A 15,476-nucleotide genomic window follows, 5' to 3' on the forward strand; every position below is an offset into this window, starting at 1 on the left:
TGTCAAAGAGGAATTCCTACACAGAAAGGGCAGTTAGACATGACAAACTTTAAAAGTTTTCAACACTGAGATTCTATGGCTCAAATACAGGAAGGTAAATTGACATATGTCAAAGTAATATTTTGGTTAATTGCATAACTGTTCAGAGAGAGAGGAATCATTTGAAGGTTTATGATGTGAACTGTGAATCAAGCAGTAAAATTAGAAATGGTTACTTTGACAGTGATTAAAAGTAAATAGGCTATACAGTTTTATAAATATATATGTTACGTATATACACACATGTATGTATATGTATACATGTGTGTATCTATATGTGATATTAAATGTAGTCTTTGGAAATTGTGAACTCTAGATAAATGATGAGCAACGTTTCTGAGTTTCAATTTCTTCAATGATAGAATGGGAATAAGCATATACTAGTTCATAGGACTTCTTTGAAAATTATGAGATAGCACGTACATTGTTTAATTCTATGCTTTGAATAATCCACCTATATGTTTATTGTTGATGTAAATATGTTAGATTAGAACCTTGATATACAATGAAAGATTCAGTTTTATTTAACACATAAAGTTCTTTCTCTCCAAGTTAAACTGTTTTTCATATGACCATCACCTTTTCACCCACATTATTCTACACATTGGCATGAATTGAACAAGCTCCTTTACTATATAAAGTTACAGCCAATATTACAAAGAAGACATTTTAAACTGGATTAAAGGCCAGAAATTCCCTTTTATAATGCCTACATTAGCCCAGATAAGTAATCTTGTTGTTCATGTTAGGTCATACCTTGTGATGAGAATGATATATACATTCAACAAAAATATTGTTAGGTTTTTCTCCAAGTTGGCTTATTTCTAGCTTCAATTTCTCACATTATATTGAGGTATATTAAATATGAGATAATTCCAAAACTTAGATAAATAGGAACTCCAACATATGGTTTTCAATAAATACAGTGCTCTGCCATAATTGTATATTTATTGTATTGAATCTTTTTTTGTTAATCCTCATCCAAATATATTGATTTTTAGAGACATTGGAAGGGAGGGAGAGGGGAGAGAGAGAGAGGGAGAGGAGAGAGAGAGAAACATCAATGTGAGACAAACAGATCTCACATTGATTGGTTGCCTCCCACACCAGCCCTGACCAAGGCCTGGGATCAAACCTGCAACCCAGGTACATGCCCATGCCCTTGACCGGGAATCAAACCCGGTGCATAGGTCAGCAGTCTAACCACTTAGTAACACTGGCCAGGGCTGTATTGAATCTTCGATGGTATATTTATGAGCCAATATTAGAACTACAATGAATAGCAATTTTTTTTCAAGAAGATTTTAAATTCCATGAACCGCAAGGATGAATGTTCTTAATTGGTTCTCTGACTTTTATAGTTTTAACTCTATACTGGTGATTCCCAAATCTATATTGTCAACATAGAATGCTCACTTGATACTCTCTGGTCATTTGTATTTTGTCCACTAGCACTATCAGCTCAATATGCCTCCCAAAAAAACTTGTCATTTTCACTAAAAATCTCACCCCTTCTATATTTCCCATGCCACATATCCAAACACTAAGATAGAATCTCTAAATTATCCTAGACTCCCTTTCTCTGTCATCACTCCATTTAGTCAACGACCCAAACTTCTGGATTTTACTCCTAAAAGTTTCTTCCATCACCTTATTTCCAACTACTGCACTAATTTAAGCTACCATCATTCTCTCCCGGATTAACCTAACATTAGTGTGTTTTAATAATTTCCCTGTCCCTAGTCTTACTTATTTCCATGTATGGTCCATGTGTTGTCAGAATAACACATCTAAAAAGAGAAGTTTCATTGTATTATTTTTCTGCTTAAAACTTTTCAATGCTCACTACTGTTCTTAAAATTAAGTACAAGCTGTCTGATTTGGCAACTTAATTTTTCATGATCTAACATCTGCTTACCTTTTGAGTTCCATCTCTCACAGCCTCTAACTTGCATTTGACATTCCAACAACACAGAAATGCATTCAGTTCTCCACATAAAGAGTTGCCAGATTTAGAAAAAAATATATAGGACACCTAGTTAAATTTGAGTTTCAAATAAACAATGAATACTTTTTAGTGTAAGTGTCCCAGGTAACACACTGTTTCTTACCTCTGCTTTAGTTCATGCTCTCACATCTCCCTGGAATGCACTGGCCAAATTTAAGATTCAATTCAAATACTATCTCTTGTAGGGCACCCATCCTCCACACTCCTTCCCACCAATCATCACATACTGTAATTGTTATTTTTTGTGTCTTCTATCAGCAAGATTCCTTATTTTTCTCTGTATTTCTATTGTCTAGCATAGTGCCAGGTACATAATAGACACTTAGTAAATATTTGAGTAATATGTGATTCTCCTGATACATGTTTATATTTTCTCCTTATACCCAATGGAAAGAATATTTTATCACTTCACAAAAGAAAATTAGAGGAAGACCCTTCCTAAAATAGAGCTCCATCCTCAAAGTTGAAAGGACAGTATATTTTCCCCTAGAGATTGAAAACTTAAAAGTAAATTTAATGGAAAAAAGTTTTCTTCTTTAATTTTAAGCCTCATAAAACTTATTCGAGTTCATAAAATTTCAGCAGTTTCTTTGACCTCAAAACAATATGATGTACTGGCTCATATTGTTTGTTTGTTGACTTATGCTCCCATACATATTTCTTTAACATTCTTTTTTATAGTTTACACTATTACAGATGTCCTAATTCCCCCCATGTCCCATACATCTTTAAATTAATATATTTCCATATTTCAAAGACCTATGGGCATGGGAAACTAATATAAGTCCCAGTTAACAACCTTAAAAAGAACTCACACTATTTAGTAGGTACAAGTTTATTTGCTCATTGTTTATCTTTTATTTCACTATGATAGATTTTTACTTAGCAACTGAAAAAGAGTGTGTTTGAATATCCATTATAAAGTGAGTCAGCTGCAAATTTGACATTCAACTCTATGCTCATGCAGAGGACAGGTAGAAACATTAATCAGTGAGTAAACAAAGGTTAGTCCTATGGATAATCTGAACACGGGAATGAAATATATGCTACTAGCCTTTCCTGTTTTCAAAGCACACTCTTCAGTAGTTCATTAAATTACACATTAATTCTTAAGACATAATATTATCTTGTCTTAATCATAGAAGTTGCAACAAAACTTGCATTATACTGTACTCAAGACATCTTGTCACTAGGTCTGACTGCTGAACAAATATTTGAAAGTGGAAGGATCCTGGGTTTCATAGATTCATTTAAAACACGAGAGAGAGAGGAGAGAGAGAGAGAGAGAGAGAGAGAGAGAGAGAGAGAGAGGACTTGAAGGTGAATTAGGGGTGCCAAAACAAAGTTCTATAAATTGGGTAGCTTAAAACAACAGAAATGTATTGTTTCACAATTCTGAAGACCATAAGTCTGAAATCAAGGTGTCAGCATTATTGGTTCTTTGTGAATATTCTGACAGCTTTCAGTATCTGGTGTTCCCTGGGTTATAGGTGCATCACTCCAATTTCTGTCTTCATCTTCACATGACATTCTCTCTGTGCATCTGTGTCTTCATACTATTTTCCTTCTTTTCATAAGGTCACCAATCATATTAGGTTAGGGCCCACCATAATATTGCAATTACATCTGGAAAGACTATTTCCAAATGAGGTTACATTCACAGGTACCGGGGGGGGGTAGGATTTCATAATATCATTTTGGAGGACACAATAAACCCATAATAGGGATGAATCTATCAACCCTCTGAAATTATGGACAAAATTATGAGCTTTATGTAAATATGAGAATTTTTTTTTTTGGCAAAGTTCCCTTTCCTCTACTTTCATTAGATTCTGAAAGGGATTCATACCCCAAAACATTAAGAGCCACAGTCTCAGTGAAAGCCACATTGAAGGGAATGGCAAAAAGGGTCTTGGTAAAGTTTGGAGTGTTCTTTGAAAGCTGCTATGTGACTTCAGGATGAGTGTTGTATAGCTAATTCACAATTTAAGAGTCTCTCCTCTGCTGACTGTGAAAAGACATGTAAGAGAAAGTGAAAGCCCTAGCAGATCCTTTTACTGCCAAGCATGGTTTCATAAGCTTTGCTCTTTTCCCATTAATGGCAAGTAATTGTTCTTGTTTCCTTACTAGAGACCCAGTGCATGGATTCGTGCACCAGTGGGGTCCTGTGGCCTGGCCTGCAGGATCGGGCCAAAACCAGCTCTCCAACATCCCCCGAGGGGTCCCGGATTATGAGAGTGACCCCATGGGTGCACGATTGGGGCCAGGGAGGGATTCAGGATGTTGGCCAGCCAAAGAAGGACCCTGGGTGGGCTCCAGGGCGTGTCTGGCCCATCTCGCTCAGTCCCGATTGGCCATACCCCAGCAACAAGCTAACCTACCGGCCAGAGTGTCTGCCCCCTGGTGGTCAGTGCATGTCATAGCGAGTGGTTGAGCAGCCTTACATATCATTAGCATATTATACTTTGATTGGTTGAACAGCCAACCAGACAATGGGACACTTAGCATATTAGGCTTTTATTATATAGGATATATATTTAAGAGAATGTTCCAACTTCTTGCCTGTATAATATGAATCTGTGATATTTACCTGAATTGAAAAAAATAACAAAAATCTTTAAGATTGAAGAATCTTTGCTGAATAGAATGTAATTTTGTTGTTGTTCTTTTTTGAGCCCAGCCCAACTTAATCTTGTTTACCTTTTAGGTCACAAACATTGGGTGACAATTGTTCTGCTTCCATAGTATGTGTAGGTTCCAAGAGATTTGTTGAAATGTTTTTATTTAAAAGAGTATGAAACCTTGTAAAAATATATTAGCAACTAGACTTCTAGGTATATGATTTAGAATAATTAGACAGATTTATAAGATTCTGATTTCATACTAATTATGTCTCACAGAAATTACATTTTAGGTTCTAAGTAGCAAAATGTCAATTACTTATAGTTTGAAATACATGTATTAAATGCAAATATTTATTCCACTAACAACAATTTTAGTTGAATATGAGCAATTTAACTGGTTTGGCCATAATAATTGTTAAACCAGTCATTCTTATAGTTAAAGTGTGTGCTAATTAGGCTTGCAGATGACACTAACTAGTACATTTGCTAGTACATTTAAATTCAAAGTGACCTGAATATTTAGATAAATGGTTTTTCAGAAACAGAGACAAAAATCAATACATGTATGTGCATATGCCATACTTGGCTAGAATGAATAGTTCGCTCATAGCTACCTACCTACTTCCTTCCTCTGATCTATTCAACTTCTCAATAGTGTATTTTCTCAAACATAGCTCTGATCATGTCAGTATACTTCACAAAAATCCTCAATGGCCCCTCATTGCTAAACACATTATGTTCAAACTCCTCACTCTAGCATTTAAAACCCTAATATTTATTTTATGTCAACAAGGTCCCAATATATTTGGAAATTAAACAATATATTTTTACTAACCCATGTTTTAAACGAAGTTATTAAAGAAAATTATAAAATATTTTGAACTGAATGAAAATCTAAATACAACATATCAGAATTTAAGAAACTCAGCCAAAGCAGTGCTAAGTGGGAAATTTGTCATTAAATGATTATATTAGAAAAGAAAGAAAAGACTTAACTCAGTAATATCAGCTTTACCTTCAGAAACCGGAAAAAGAAAAGTAAAACCCTTAAACCCCAGGCAAATAGAATAATAGTAGTAATACACATAAGAGCAAAAATCAATAAAATTGAAATTAGAAAACAACAAATAACATCAATAAAACAAAAAAATGTTTCTTTGAAAAGATCAGGAAATCTGAACTATCTGAAAAAAAAAATTAAAGAATGCTACAAAGCAATGGCTTTGGACACTGTCTTAGTTTAGACAACTTAGGCTCCTATAACAAAATAGCACAAACTGGGTGACTTGTCAACAACAGAAATTTATATCTCTGAAGGCTAGATGTATGAGATAATGGTGCCTACATTGTTGGGTTCTGGTGAGAATCCTCTTTCAGATTGCAGACTACTGATGTCTCTGTATTCTTACATGGCAGAAAGAGAACTAGCTAGCTCATTTATGAGGGCTCCACCTTCATGACCTAATTACCTCCTACAGCCCTCCCTACAAACACATGGATTTTGAGAAGACACAAATATCTAGTCTATTGCAGTTAAAGATTTAAGTATATGAAACTCTTCATGTAGATAAAAGGATATATAATATAGGAGTTTGCAGAAAGGGCAAAAATGACAGGACAATTAATAAGCACATAAATGAATAAATGTCTTATAATGTAATAGTAATTTGTCATTGTTTAATAGTGTGGAGTAGTCATCAAATTATGTAGATCTACAACAAATGCATATAAAGAAAACAAGGTGATAATGTAGAGAAATAAAGTTTTAATTTTGCAAGGGGAAAATGCTACTAAATATAAAATGGTGTTGGAAAAAAATGGTATTGGCAACGATACTGGTGCTTATTAATTCACTTGCATCTTGTTTCAGATAATGTGAACCTATATTTTAAAAAGGGAAATGTAAGGTGTTGTCCCCATACACCAAGGTTTTATGTTCGATTCCTGGTCAGGGCACATAAAAGAATCAACTAGTGAATGCATAAATAAGTGGAACAATAAATTGATGTTTCTCTCACTATCAAAAATCAATAATTTTTTTAAAAAGGGAAAAATAAAAGGATTATCAGATAATTCCATTGCAAAGAAATAATGTGTATATATTTTACACTTGAAAGTCTATAGAAACACATCTATATCAAAAGCATGCGGTAAAACTGAGGGACTGATTATTTTCAGAAATAGGGCTATGGTGTAAAAAATAAACACACAGTGCTCACGGGAGAGAAGAGTCTGTGTGTGGGAGAGAGAGAGAGAGAAAGAGAGAGAGAAAGAGAGAGAGAGAGAGAGAGAGAGAGAGAGAGAGAGAGAGAGAGAAAGAAGGAGGAGGAGAAGGAGAAGGAGAAGGAGAAGCAGAAGCAGAAGAAAGAAGGAGTGATGAGAAAATCCTAAGGCACATAAATAATATGGAATGATATCAATGACCATTAATGGTTTTCTTAGGGCAGTGTGGGAATTAAACCATTAAAATGGTGAAATTGTTGAGTGTATAAAATGACTATGTGAGATATAGCTAACAACAAAGCACATAACATATACAGTAGAGAAGCATTATCAAAATTATGAATCATGGCACTTTCTACATGTTTGGTTTGTGAAAGATAATTGTGGATTACACTGTTGACAATATTCTATGAAAGGAAATTATAAATATTCTTATTAAAATGTTGCATCAGTAACAGAAAATTAAAAGTGAGCTTTCAGGCACAACTTGGAATTAATGCAGCAATAACTGGAGAACATATTTTTAAATAATACAATTTATTTAGTAAGAGCTTTGACAACAGACATAAACACTCATAATAGTGAATGTGATAATTATAATTCCTTCCCCACAAATTGCCTGTATATTGTCCTTCATATAAATACTAGCTCTAATTATATCCTAGAGAATATGATTTAGATAAAAATATAAGTTTTTCTTTTAAAATATAAGTTAATACTCTTTCTGGAGAGAGGGCTTTAAAAAGAAGATAGATTCTTATCTGTGTAGCATTATTTTTGAAAGTGTAAGGGAAGTTGGATTTCTACATACAGCTTACTAATTGGATTGTAAATTTTTTCCTTTCTAGTCAAACAAGCAGTAGTCACACCAGAGGCTAGGTAGAATCTGGCAAGAGATTGATCAATATGGCAAGCAAACCAACTGGAGAATATGTGTTTATTTTTGGTAGTCCAAATCAACATTATACATATATATAATTATAGCAAACGTATATATATATATATATATATATATATATATATCTTCCTCACTCAATAATATGTTTATTAATTTGAGAGAGAGAGGGAGGGAGGGGAGAGAGAGAGAGAGAGAGAGAGAGAGAGAGAGAGGAGAGATTTTTGAAAGAACCATTGATCATTTGCTTCCAGTACACACTCCAACGGGGGATCAAACCCATAACCTAGGTATGTGTCCTGACTGGAAATTGAACTGGCAAACTTCTTTGGTGTAAGGGACAATGCTCCAACCATCTGAGCCACCCAGCCAGGGTTATAAAAGTATTTATATTTTACAATTATAAAGATAATTCATATGTGTTTCAGAAATGTTGGAAAACTTTAAAACCATAAATAAGAAAATAAATCACATTTCCACTAGTAGAGAAAATTGTTGATATTCTGCTGTATATTTTCCAGATGTGTATGTCTATATTAATATAAATATGTCTCACAGACTTTCAATCCTGATTTTAATTTAAGTAAGATTAAAATTTTGGGGACATTTATCATTTCTAGACAAGTTTGGATTTAAAATTTGGATTACAGGACTTCTGCTTCTGGCCAAGATGGTGCAATAGGAAATTAACTCCTACATGATATACCTTAAAATCCAGATGAAACATATGAAAAAACAACTTTCAATTTATTGGACATCAGGCAATAAAGGACAGTGATCTCTAAGAAATGGAAAACAAATAAGTCCTACGATAACCCAGTTTATTGCCTGGGAAGATAATGCAGATCACACTGCACAGAGGGAGAGGCTGGCAGTCTCCTTGAGTTGAAGAGTTGGAGCTAGTAGTCCAAGAAGGCTAGAATTCACAATACAGAATAATGGAGAGAAAATTGCTGCACAGAAGGAGAACTCTGGAACTCACATGGGTACAGAAATAGTTCTTGTTTCCATTAGTCAGATTGGAAATCCTCATAATTCATGAGTCATTGGAAGGTTTTTGCCTTCATAGTAAAACATGGTTGAAAAGTTAGGAGGCCCTCCATGTTTTTTTGATACTCAGAAGCTACTAGGTAAAGCACTAGCAGAAAACAGTCGGGGACAAAGCTAGGAATGAAGGAAGAGACAGAGATTTTAGCATCAGGAAGGAAGTTCCAGTGAAAAATCCTAACAAAATCTCAAGGGCGGTAGTGGGTTGCAGGGAAGGCAGCTAGTCTCATTCTGATAATAGAAACTAGATGAGTGGGGAGGACAGTATGTAATGGTGTGTGTCTAAGTCAGTGGTGGGGTTATGAATTGGGGAACAAGAAACAGGATGATAAGGTATGATGGGGATGTAAAGATTGTGGGCTCAGAAGTTGTTGGCAGTGCTGGAAAGCCAGGCAACAAAACTGGGATTCAGCACATTGGGCAGAATGGAGTCTACAAGGATGGATGTCTGCGCAGGGGCCTGATGAAGTCCATGGCCAAGGAAGGGTCCTCTAGCATAGAGCTTTCCCAGCAGTGCTCAGAGAGATCCCTAGAATTCTGTGGTTAGGTGGCCAGGGTCACTGTCCCTGAGGGAGAAGAAAGGATACTGAGTGAACAGGACTCCGGGATTACAATCTTTACTTCAACCAGATTGCTCTGCCTTACTCATGTTCATGGATTCAGTTTCTTTGAAAGCTTCTGTTGGAACATGGGATCCACATCTAAAATTATAATTTTTTAAATGCCAACTTTTTCAAGTGCCTACTATGTGATAGGTACTTTCAAATACAGGATCTCATCTTGTTTTCAAAGAATTCTGTAAATCTTAGCAGGGATTCCTGCACTGTCCTTTGCAATAACCTCTATAATCTCAATAGCCTGAGAATCTTTTCCTTCCTTATGATGTATAGTCAAAATGTTAACTGGTGAGTCTCTGCTACCCTCCATATGATGGAACATTCCCCAACATCTGTATATATACCATCAGGCATACTGCAAACCAATATATTTTTATGGGGCAGATATACTTACCAGAGGCATTGGAAAGATGGTAATTCTTTTTTCTTTTTAAAGTTAACATGTCCACCAAGAAACCGTTCATCTCTAGGATTCCAGGGCTTTAGGGATTCAGCCCCTGTAGATGTTTGCTTATACTGTGATTTCTATTGTGTTTCCTCATCTACCACTAATAAAGAAGGCTTTGGTTTCTGACAATCTAGGTAAGCTCATTCATCTGTTGATGTGATCAGTGGCCTGTTTCAAATAAGACATCTTATTAGAATCCTACTGTAAATATCTGGTTTCAAAAACCCTTACTAACTTCAGAGTTATATCCCAAGAACCAGTAGATCATATGAAAACTAGACTCTATTCACCAGCCTATAAAGGACACATATGTAATACCTTAATAAATAAAGAAATTAAAGAAAAAACACTTGAGAATTATTTAAGATGCCAGGAGGGATACCCAGGTATCTAAATATCCTTCAGGTGCACCTTTTACTGTGGCCCAGAAAGAGGGATGCAACAGCCAGGAGGCTTCTGCAGGTAGTAGGTTGTTCAATGTTGGGGGTAAGTGGGTAATCTTGGGCTGTTTCTCTGGGAGCAGGGCATACAGTCTTCAGAGGAAGGGGAAATGACAAGCTAGTCAGCAGGCCAGGTTCCATAGTTGGACAGGAGGACACATGGAGAAAAGCCAGGGGAAGGGTGCCATAATACAGGAAAGTGCTGGGACTGGACAAAAATGCCAGCACCTGGGCAGGGTCAGGTCTCAAGGAGCCCTAGGGCTCAGGAAGGACTGTAGGTAAATAAAACCCACAAATAATTCCCAAATTGTGTTTGCTTCTCCTTGTCACCTTCATTCTTTAGGCCTGCTTCTGGTACCTTAGCCACAGGGCCCTTCTTTTTGTTGCCTGAAAAACATGGAATATTGGGAAGAGATATGGAGAAAGAAATGAAAGGTCTGTCTCAGGCTGGGATGGGTAGGAACAGCCTAGGTAGGCCTAGGTGAATTGAGGACTGAGATCTAGTCCTAGTCCTGTCACTTAGTAGGCATTATGGTCTTGTGTAAATTGCCGAGTGCTAGGAGTTTTAGGTTCTTCATCTGAGAAGTGGGTTTGATAAGCCCTGACTTGAAGGACTGCTGGAATGTATGCAATATAAGTGAAGCATCTGGACAAAGCCTCACATTGATTGGATCTTTAATGAAAAGCAGAAATTTCTAATATGATTTTGACTCCAGACTCTATCACTTGCTTCTCTGTGATTGTGTGTGTGTGTATGTTCCATGCCATCTCAGAGAATATGCATCATTCTAGGGCACAAGATACCAACTGAGCCAAACGTTGTACATCAGGGGTGCGGAATCTTTTTACTGCCAAGGGCCATTTGGATATTTATAACGTCATTCTCAGGCCAAACAAAATAATCAACTTAAAAATTAGCCTGCTATGTCTGGTCAAACATTTAATTAACCCTTAATGTCTTGGCAGGGCCAGACCAAATGATTTCACAGGACTTATATGGCCTGCGGGCCAGACATTCCCCATCCCTGTTGTAAATATAACTCAGCAAATTTTCCTTGTTTGTGGCTATATTAATTTGGATATGAGGATGTCTTCCTAAGCTGCATGCAACTCAAAACTCCTAGAATTTGAATCAAGGACTCCTTTCCTCCCTCCAGCTGCTCTTCCATACAAACCACTATTTCCATTCGTTTCACACCCACCAAAAATCTAGCCCTTGCTAAGAGCTGGCCAAATTACACTCAAGATAGTCTAATTAAAATGTCCTTTCAATGGAGTGGGCTCTGGCTCTCCCAGGCCAAAAAGAAAAAGTGCCAGCCTCTGGGTATCACTTCAAAGAAATATCACCCTATTTTCAGAAATCCTTGCAGACAAAGTGTATAAAGCATTTGGTTTATGCAATGTGTTTAGCGGCATGAGGACAAAAGTACAGAATACTGTCCACACCTGCTTCAGATGTGGATTTCTCTCTGGTTTATTCACAATCACAAAGGCACTTCTGAGAGTAGTTTTCCATTCTAGCTTTTTCTCTAAACTATCAGACACACCTGTAAGAATAAATGAGCTGCCCTAGCTGGTTTGGCTCAGTGGATAGAGCGTCAGCCTGTGGACTAAAGGGTTCCAGGTTTGATTCCAGTCAAGGGCACATGCCCGGGTTGTGGGCTTGATCCCCAGTAGGGGGTGTGCAGGAGGCAACTGATCAATGATTCTCTCTCATCATTGATGTTTCTAGCTCTCTCTCCCTCTCCCTTCCTCTCTGAAATCAATAAAAATATATTTAAAAAAGAATAAATGAACCATTGAACTGGGGCTAACATTTATTAAGATTTGATTTTGCATACATTCTTTAATTAGCCAAAAAAATCCACGTATATATCTTTAAATTTACAAAACAGCAGACTAAATGTAATATAGGAATCCTAGGATAACCATCTTGTACATTTCCCTCTATTTCTTGAACTCATCTATTTCATTGCTCAGCACTTTTACATTTCTAATTCCTATTCCAATGCCATCCTATCCTGCTCCAGATCACAAAGTAAGATGTAAGGTTCCCCAGTTTGTTTCATAGAACAGAAAAATTCTTATCCTTAAACCTGTTAAACAGCACTAAATACATAACCAATGCCATTCATGAACCTAGACTCTGAAGCTAATAATTCTTTTAGGAGGCAGAACATTTGAAACATACCAAAAAGAAAAAAAAAAGAAAAAAATTGCAATTCATCCATCCACTAGTTAGAACCCTGATTTCCCTCTTCAAACACAGACTTCACTCAAGATGGGAGAAGCTGCTGGATGTGACACTAGAACTTTTACTGACCATCACCGGTGGCAGCTTTGGCCTCAGCGCTCTCTCTCTCATCTTTCAATGCATCCCCATACCAGTGTGGGAGAGCAGTGGGATCATTCCCAGTGACCCTGGTGAAAAATTTCAGGACTTTCATCTTGGTGGTTTCAGCATGGGCTCTTGGACACCACAGAAACTCATAGCATGGAGGATCACTATTGGGCACCTGCTGGTATTCCAAGTACTTTTCCTGCACTAGATCTTCAGTGATGAGCTTCCTGGGCTCCCCAGAGATGAAATCATTCTTCCCAGCATGCACCCCAATCATATTCAGCACTTCCCAGATTCTCTCTTCTGAGGCACGGTTTCCATGCATGAAGATTATGCCCAAGATAAATACCAGGAGGCCAGTCTTGGGCATGCCCTGGTCATCACTCAGCATCCCATCGTAGGTGAGGTCTAGTAATTTTATGAGCACGTAGGAATGGCTAGTGGGGTCCACTTCCTTCACTTCAATGCCAAAGACAATCTCCATGCACTCACAGGCTTTCTTAAAGACCACGGGGAAGTGATCCTTGTGCTCTCTGATGACACTCTCTAGCATTTCTGCCTTTGTGATGGGCTCCTTTGTTATATATTTGATACTCAGGAAGTGCACTAATTCAGACACCTTATTTTGTAGCACTTCAGTGAACAAGGACTCAGGATTTGGTGGAGCCTGCAAAGTGGTTGGAACCTCGTCTTGGCTGCTGGAGGCCTCATTTGATTTGCTTGATGGAGTGGCTTTGATGGCAGTGGAGGAGGGGCAGGCTCTCTGGGAATTCTGGGGAACACTTGGTGTTCCAGCAGCAAGCACAACCTCTGTGCTGCCCTGAATCAAAGGAGAAAGAGATGGGGAGGCAGCTCCCTCCTCAGTTAGAGGAACCTGTGAAGCCATGAGGCTTGGAGCCTCTGTTTGGGCCTGAAGGCTTTGTTTAGGCTTGGGGCACTGACTCTTCTTACTGAGAGGCATGATGACTTGTGTTGGAGGCAGCAGAAGGAGTGTGTGCAGTAGGTTCGGTGATGGGGACTAATGGCCTGAGGGAGAAAGGAAGAGTGTGGGAAACACAGCCTTGTCAGCTCTGACAAAGGCTGCCTTAACAAGTCTTCCCTTAGATAGTGCTATAGGAGTCTCCTGATTGGCCTGTTCCCTAAGAACCTTTAGGAGGATCTGAGTAAGCTCCTCAGGGTGTAGCCAGCTTGCAGAGCCTATAGATTCCAGGTAAGACAGTAGGGTATGTGTGGTCAGGCACTGTGGTATCCCCTCTGTTCTGATGTGAGTGGAGCCCTTGGTAGATATTCTGAATCCTGACTTTGACTGACTCTGGGCACTGCCTAGGCTTCTTCTGTTCTTCTGACCTGAGGACACATGACTCAGACCAAATCCCTCACACACCCTACCCCCACTGGGGATTACTTGAGCCCCTGTAAGGGAAGGTGAGTGGACATTTCAGACTGTAGACTGTAATCACAATATTTCCCCTTCTACAGTGATGACAGAAGTGGGGGGAAGACTTTTAGATATTCCCACTATTCTGAGGTGGATGGTACCCTCAGAGTTCACTCAAGGTTCTCATCTTTCTCTTGCCAAAGCCTGGACCGCACCCCTCTGCTGGCCTGAAACGAAACTCTCAGAACAGGAGTTCACATTCCTGAGATTTATAGGACGAAGCAAGGGGCATCAATCACACTTGGCCACACTTACTCAGCAACCCCCACTATCCGGTTTTACAGTAAAGGCTGGATGAATTTGTGGGGATCCCTAGAATAGAGGAATCATTTTGGTCCTTACCTTGATGACTGGAAGGGCCTGGGATTCTTCCCTCTGTTGACGTGTGGTCACCCTTCTTAAACAAAGGCTTCACTTCCTTGAGACAGAAGAGGAAGTGAGGGGGTTTCAGATTTAACCACCATGCCCTAGGTCAGTGGTTGGAAAACTGCGGCTCACGAGCCACATGCAGCTCTTTGACCCCTTGAGTGTGGCTCTTCCACAAAATAGCGACTTCTGCGCATGAGCCACGAACTTTCAATCGCACTCTACGTGCATGCCCGCACATGGTATTTTGTGGAAGAGCCACACTCAAGGGGCCAAAGAGCCGCATGTGGCTCACGAGCCGCAGTTTGCCAACCACTGCCCTAGGTCCTATCATAGCTGACCAGAAGGACTTGGCCCTATCTGTTTTTGAGCAGAAAGTCCACCCCATCCTCTAACCTCAAATTAATTCCTGGAGAGCTTTAGATATCCCTCTGCTGAACAGAGTCCTACCCCTTGAGACCACCAGGTGTGAGTGACATTGCACCACATCTGGACACTGTGCATTAAGGAAGAAGCAAGGCAGGGAAGGGGCCTTATCTCTCCAAGGGCTGGGGAGGGGTGACCCTCAATCCTTATTCAGTGTCTTCACTTTAACTCCAGGAAGAGCCTTAGGCTGATATGAAATTACCTGGTCAGACCTAATTCTTCACTACCCTGAGACCAATGACATAAAAGTGAGAAGAGACCACATCTATCCACCCCTGCTTAAGATCTCCCAGACCTGACAGCAGGGGTGAATTCAGTACGTTCTGGTACAGTAGGTACACTTAGTCATCCCTTAGGTATTCAACTCAATCCCCAGTAGGGGCTAAGACTCCTCCCTCTGGTTACTTGAGTCTGGCTTTCTTAGACAAAGATCTTCACCACCATGAGGCTTCCTCCATCCAATGCTAGCTGAAAATGAGTGGAGACACAGACAGACTGACCTGCATGGGGACTACCAGGGCTGACAACAGGGGTGGGGCAGGTTTCTGTGGGGACCTCTTTGTT

General features: G+C 38.8%; 1 protein-coding gene across 1 annotated transcript; it reads right to left on the reverse strand.

The window, feature by feature from the left end:
- Window positions 1-12,656: 12,656 nt before the first annotated feature.
- On the reverse strand, window positions 12,657-13,643 carry LOC102417869 (putative MAGE domain-containing protein MAGEA13P). The gene has a single exon (XM_006082313.1). It carries the CDS (start codon window positions 13,641-13,643, stop codon window positions 12,657-12,659), a length of 987 nt encoding a protein of 328 aa, XP_006082375.1.
- Window positions 13,644-15,476: the final 1,833 nt, after the last annotated feature.

The sequence above is a fragment of the Myotis lucifugus genome, unplaced genomic scaffold (assembly GCF_000147115.1).
Source record: "Myotis lucifugus unplaced genomic scaffold, Myoluc2.0 scaffold_2, whole genome shotgun sequence".
Taxonomy (NCBI): Eukaryota; Metazoa; Chordata; class Mammalia; order Chiroptera; family Vespertilionidae; genus Myotis; species Myotis lucifugus.